Source organism: Abramis brama (assembly GCF_963993115.1).
Source record: "Abramis brama genome assembly, chromosome: 21".
NCBI classification, from domain to species: Eukaryota; Metazoa; Chordata; class Actinopteri; order Cypriniformes; family Leuciscidae; genus Abramis; species Abramis brama.
Window position 1 is genome coordinate 29,252,871 of NC_139983.1, and position 6,854 is coordinate 29,259,724.

At 38.2% G+C, this 6,854-nt stretch overlaps 1 protein-coding gene across 1 annotated transcript; it reads right to left on the bottom strand.

Annotated features, from left to right (window-relative positions):
* Nucleotides 1-41: 41 nt before the first annotated feature.
* kcnk3b (potassium channel, subfamily K, member 3b) lies at nucleotides 42-6,703 on the bottom strand. The gene is made up of 2 exons (XM_084096693.1): nucleotides 6,273-6,703; nucleotides 42-3,351 (listed from the first exon to the last, which is right to left on the bottom strand). Exons 1-2 carry the CDS (start codon nucleotides 6,553-6,555, stop codon nucleotides 2,483-2,485), a joined length of 1,152 nt encoding a protein of 383 aa, XP_083952819.1. The 5' UTR covers nucleotides 6,556-6,703; the 3' UTR covers nucleotides 42-2,482.
* Between the last annotated feature and the right edge of the window lie 151 nt (nucleotides 6,704-6,854).

The following is a 6,854-nucleotide window of genomic DNA, read 5'->3' on the forward strand; positions in this document are numbered from 1 at the left end:
TCTATGGATATCTTCCTTTTTTTTTTTTTTTTTGGCGCAATTTTTTCTCTATATAGTATTGATATGGCAACTAGTAAATACACCAAGTTTCGTCATCCTAGCATGTGTGGAAGTATTTAAAACAAGTGTGTTACAACTAGCCCCGCGTTACGTTGTGCCCCACGCTCCCCTACTTGAGTACAAACAAAACTAAAGTTTGTGGTGTACTGTCCACAGACAAGACTAATTACCACAGAAAATAATCTGGTTAAGTCATGCATCAGACAGATTGTTTTTAGTGGGTTCAAAAATCATTTCAATCAAATCAAATTTAGTTTGTTTTTACAAAATGTTGGGCAAACATATGACATGTCACAGATTCTACCCAAAAAAAGGTTAAGTTGTATTGAACTTGTAACATATTCCTTATTAATAAACCTTTCACCGTATACATCCTTTAGTTTTACTGACATTTGGCAAAATAAGGATCAATTTCACATGGACAAAAAAATATTTTTCCTATTCTTTTTTTATTATTATACTAATCAGCCAAGAGTTATTTTTGCCCTGGTCCATTTAGTAAGGACAGGATTAGAAACAAATGTACACTCTGTCCTACCCTCATTGACCTGCTGGTCAAAAGATATGTTTCACCTTTCACATGAATATAGATGCCAAACCAGAAAAATATACAAGAAAAAGCAACAGATGCCGCCACCATGGGGGTCGCAATACAGACATTTGTTGTAATGGCGTTCCTTCTGTCACTGTGTCATGCAGGTTTAATAGCTGAAGGCAAAGTCTTGGGCACAAAGCCCTTTCTCCTTGGCAGGATGTGAAGATGGCACACACTCCTGTGTGAAGATGGCACACACTCCTGTGTGAGCCAAACATAGCCTGAGCAGCAGGGCCTCTCTGAGTCATGGGGGATACACAGGACACAATGTCCAGATCAGTGCTGAGAGGGTCCGTATGGGATAACTGCTGTTTTTCCTACAGCTCTAGTTCAGACCAAGGTCATATTTATTCTTTATCTTCAAAGATAACATTTATGTGTTAAACATCAAGAGTAATTAGATACCTCAGGTTCGAAAGTCGTATATACTTTCCGTGCTGAGATGTTGGCTCCGATATCATTCTTACATAGACAACTCTGTCCTCGTTTTTGAAAAAATAAAGTGCAGCCAATCTGAATATTATTTTATCACTCCACGTGACCTCCATCAGGTTAATATGTTTAAGGAGGTTTAAAAAAGGTCAGATTATTCCCTTAACACTCTGTACAGAGCTGGGCTGAGAGCAGGAGTCATGTTGGTATGCCATCTGGATCAACGAATACCTGATAGGTGTTTCATTTTGCTGGTTACACTGAAGTCTATAGCGTATTACGGGGGACTCATTACAATAATGGAGTCTAATATTAATATCCTTTATCAGATCGCAGTATACTTAATAAAGAGTGTCAGATGTAGTTCTCAACATCGAAAACTATCAATGCAACATGGTTGCGCAAATTACAGAATTATGGATTTGGCTGCCTTTTAAGGAGTTTGAGCTGAATTGGCAACACCCCACAGGAAGTTGAAAAGATAGAAAGGAGAATTTATTGAAAGAATTTCAATGCAGATCATGCATTTAACGGAGCCCCCAAAGGAGCATGGTGATGGGAAAAAAATATGAGAAGGGATGAAAAAAAGTTTCCTGAACCTTTTATTATATAAAAAATTTTGAAGATGACCCGAGACACTTTGCTTTCTCTCTCAAAAGTATTGCGTTCCCCTGGAAAATTCAGCGTTCACTCACAAAAACATTAAAATGGTGTTTTTCCTCCAGTGTCGTATCATTTTTTTTTGTGAGCAAATGCAAACGTATTGCAATATATCATTTTTTTCTCCCATCTCATATTTTTCAATCACCATTATGACATATATAAACTAAATAGATTTTTCTATTACTTCAAACATAAATGACATTTCATCTATCTATCTATCTATCTATCTATCTATCTATCTATCTATCTATCTATCTATCTATCTATCTATCTATCTATCTAAATTCAAATTCAAATCAAGGAACTGAATTGGAATTTAAAAGGCATTCTCAGTTCATTCTGAATGGCAAACAACATTGCAATTCAAAGCCAAAAATCAAAAATGGCTGAAATTTATGAAAATCAACACATTTACAACTCTAATACATAAGCATTTCATCTGAACAGGGTAAAATAGCATTCGAAATGGGAAGTTTTTTGGTTAGAATATGTCTTTAGTAACACCATTTCAGGGTGTAAATGAGCTATTTGAAGTAGAAGACCATTTGAATTCTCATAACAGTCATCAAAGCATTGATAGAGAATAGATGTGTTGGAGTAAAAAGAAGTTTTCATCAGTCCACCTCGATCTTGGGTGGTCCATTCAAGCATCTTTATGTGATATAATGCTATCGAAATAATTCATGTGACTCATTAAAGATCTACAGTGACTGTGTAAGAAAGTGAGGTGATTCAGACAGAGCTACGTCTCTTGGAGAAGAGCCTGAACGGTGAGATGTTTCTCAGGTCAGCAGACACAGTGCTAATGGCCGAGCAGCGCTGAGGGTTACACACGCAGCCCGTGGGGCCGGGCTCGAAAAAGTGGTGGGGCGACATGTCTCCTTGCTCCATTAGCGCATCAGTGAAGGACATATCCTGCGGGAGGATCACCATTTTCTCTCGGCTTTTGTACCACAGGCAGGAGCACACCGTCTGGAAGTGAAGCACCTCGGCGTAGACGCTCTTCAGCCCTCGTCTTTTGTCTCGTCCCACGGCGGCTGGGCTCGGAGGGTCCGGACGCCGCAGAACCGGACCTGTCTGTTGATCTTTGGAGAGCAGCGCCCTCTGCGCCGCGTCTCTTCTCTCGTCCTCGGTGTTCATCGTCATGAACCGTAGCACCACTAGATTGAGGAAAGCACCAATTACTGTGAGGCCCATCAGGATATAGACAAAACTAAAGGCCACGTAATGAGGGTCGTTTTGGAGAGCGTTGTCCTTCTGCAGGGCTACGTAGTCCCCGAAACCGATGGTGGTGAGGGTGATGAAGCAGTAGTAGAAGGCATGGAAAAAGGTCCAACCTTCATAGTGGGAGAAGGCAGCTGCTCCTACGCACAAGGTGCTGATGCAGGAGAAGAAGCCGATGATCACCATGTTGGCCATGGAGACTTCCGGCCTCCGCAGGCCCATGCATTTCTTGGCTTTGTGCAACAGGAACCGGACGAAGGTGTTGATGCGTTCGCCCAGGCTCTGGAACATCACCAGGGTGAGGGGGATGCCCAGAAGCGCATACCCCATGCAGAACGCTTTCCCAGCATCCGTACTGGGGGCGGCATGGCCATAACCTTGGGAAGGAGAGCAGGGCAAGATACGTGATTTAAAGAATCAACATTTTCATGGAAGACTTGATGTTGTATGTTTAGATGTTTGTAGACCTACACATCCTGCATTGATTGGAATGGACATCACATGATTTGTAGTTTGAACCAATAACATTTTATGTTTTTATAATATGGGTTATGTCTGGTCACTGATTGGTTCCTTATCAACCAACCACAATGAATATATGACCCCTTACTTAGTCTGGAATACATTTCCCGCTCAACAACACAACTCAGTGCTTAAAGGGATAGTTCAGTCATTAATTCTGTCATTAATTACTCATGTCGTTTCAAACCCGTAAGACTTTAGTTCATCTTCGGAACTCAAATGAAGATCTTTTTGATGAAATCTGATGTCCCTCCGTTCACAGCTACCACTTTGACGCTTAAAAAACGTCATGAAGAGATTGTAAAACTAATCCATATGAACTGAGTGGTTTAGTGCAAATTTTCAATCAAGACAATAAAGATATAGATTGCACAGCATGTTAGCTTGCTTATTTTGCTAAAAAGCACAATCTTTGCATGATCAGCTGAGTCCACATGTCACAGGTCGAGAGCTGTAGTTCCAACCACACAACTTTGCGATGCCATTTGTGAATGTTTGTTGGAACTATGGTTTCAGGAAACACAGAAACAGAGAACTATGTTGGTAATGATGGAACTTGCAATCATGGTTGGCTAACGATGCTTTTGGAAAATGCACCACTTATTGAGCTTCAAGCATCACAATAAAGATAAAGATATAGTTCTAAAAATAAATTCAAAATATAAAAGAATAGCAGAGTTCACACCACAACTATAATGATAACGGCATAGAGAAACAATATCATTTGAATCAATTTCAGAACGTTGTTTTTTTTGCAGCTGATGAACAATAAAATCACTGACAGCCAATCAGAATCCATCCTGTTTTCAGAGCTCGAGCATTTAAAGCTGCAGACAACAAAACGTTGGTGTGGTCACTAATATAGTTAATGTTATAGTTATATTAATAGTTATCGTTCTTGGTCTGAACGGGCCTTTTTTTTAACCTTTTATATGGTCATTTTAATTTATGTTCATGGTAGTGTCATCAACTTGCACCCATTATAATCCTGATAGTATCAAGTAATATTCAAAGTTAATTTAAAGATCTTTCAGAATTGTAGAACACAGGTTAGTCAAGACCATACCAGAGAATGTCAATAGGTCTTTGGTTCCACTGAGTGTGAGATTTACTGGCTCAATTCAGCCTTGCAGAGAAAAGCATAAGTGCTCTTTAGTGGTGTATGTCAGCTAAACAACCTCTTAAAACGTCTGAATCATTTAAAGAGGTAAACAGGCCTGTCAATATCCTCACTGTTTGTAACTGGCCAGAGTAATCAGACTATTCATCAGACGCACACCCCCCATATTTATTTGTACTGGATGTTCTTTAACTTTCTGTAAATATTATTACTGATGTTCATTGCACTTAGCCATCGCAATGTTATGATGATGCTGTAAACTCCCCAATGAGGGCAGACTAATATGGTAATGGCATTGAGATACCAAAAAGAGTCACGAATCAAGTTTTCAACAAGCAAATTAGGACAATGAAGTTAAAATGAATGAAGAATTTAACATTTCAGAATCTGTTATTTTTTATTATTATTATTTTATTTTATTTTTTGGACAAAGGCTGATTTTGTACCTAAATTAGGTCATAAAAAATATATATTGAAATAAACCACATGTTCTGCTGAGAATGACTATACTTTTTTTTATGTGCATGGACAAATAATAACCATAATTCCAAAACTAACTTAATGTTAAATGATTTATGTAAATATCTTCATCTGATCTTATCCAAACCCTACAGTCCATGTGAATCAATCTTTAACCCTATAACCTAATAAAAACTGACATGGTAACCCACAAATGGTAACCCGATTATATCCAAGACAAAAAATAATTACATTTGTCATGACGGATTTGAAAATATAAAAGTATGATTATTTGTACAAAATATAATCACTTCCAATAGCAGAAGCCATTTTTAATCTGACTTTAAAAAGCTATTAAAGAGTCTTTAAAACAAAACATGAGGGTTAAAGAGAAATAAAATAAACATTGGCCTATACTATTTAGCTGTATCGTTCGAACAGGCAATGCAACGTAATTGTCTTCAGCTAGTGAAAACGCAGAGAGAACACTGACATAACAACATACATTAGCATTTTGAAGGGTGCTCTTCCAAAAATAACCCATGACCATTTTTTGAACTAATCCACCGGAAGCAATGACGAAATCCTCATGAACTGTAACACAGGATTAAGCACTTCAGTGATGACTGTATTGAGTCGAATTTCATGATATGTGTTAACTAAGCAATTTTAACGAGCATATGTCACTAAGATTGAATGTTACTGAATTTCGGCAATATTTTTATTTCAGAGAAGCACACAGTAAAATGTTGATTTTACGTTTAAAAACTGTCAGCTGCCAGAATTTTTCCGTTAAAAATACAGTTTACAGGATGGTATTTTGGTGATTGTATATTTTAAAGTCCATATAGCTATATAATTTACATTAGCATACCTAATATTATAACTCTTATTTGAGAAAATATGTTCAATGGAAAAACCAAACAATGACTTTAAGTCCATCGAAACTGTCCTCAAAATAAAACAGGAACACAAAACACAAGCAACTAAATAACCAAATTAGATTTTTAGTGGAGGGAATTGCCCCTTTTCACATGCATAAGGCGATTCATGATTTTAATTTTTGAAAATTAAACATTTGTTTTTGCATAAAAGTATAGCCTAAAAAGTTGAATGGTATATAGCTTAGGAAACTATAAACATAATTAGACTTTCTTAACAAATTAAGTGAATCAGTTAGAACTGAAAAAAAATTACCTATGGTCGTTATCACAGTGATGGCAAAATAAAAAGACCCGGCGAACCTCCACTGGACTCCGGCTTTGTGAGGCTTCAGAAGCAACACGACCTTTTCAATCTGTTCAAAGTCAAGCCTGGTGAGATTATATTTATACATAAGTAGAAATTTTCGATAGTCGAGCTTGCCCTTCTGGGTTTTCTCTTGCTTTGACTCGAGAGCATCGAAGACTCCCGCTCCAATGAGTAAATAGGACAAAGTGCAGATAATTAAGGCGAGTGTCCGCAGGTTTTGCCTCTTCATCTTCTCATAGTCGCTCCAACATATCCCTCAGTTTTCAAAGCTCCGGTCCGGGCATGGGAACTTTCCTGATTCATGGCTTGTCATAACTCCCTTGCACCCCTTGGCAGCAATAGGCTAAGCCAACTGAGGGGTCTCCTGAAAAGGTGGCCACAGGGGACCGCTATTAAAAGAAGTCGTGTTTAGTGGGAGCTGTTCTTTCAGCACCACCCCCAGGGACTGATACACACACTCCTTATAAGGTCATTTGTTCCCTCCAGTTACAGTATGAAGGAAGGTTTGCGCGTTATCGATCATATTAC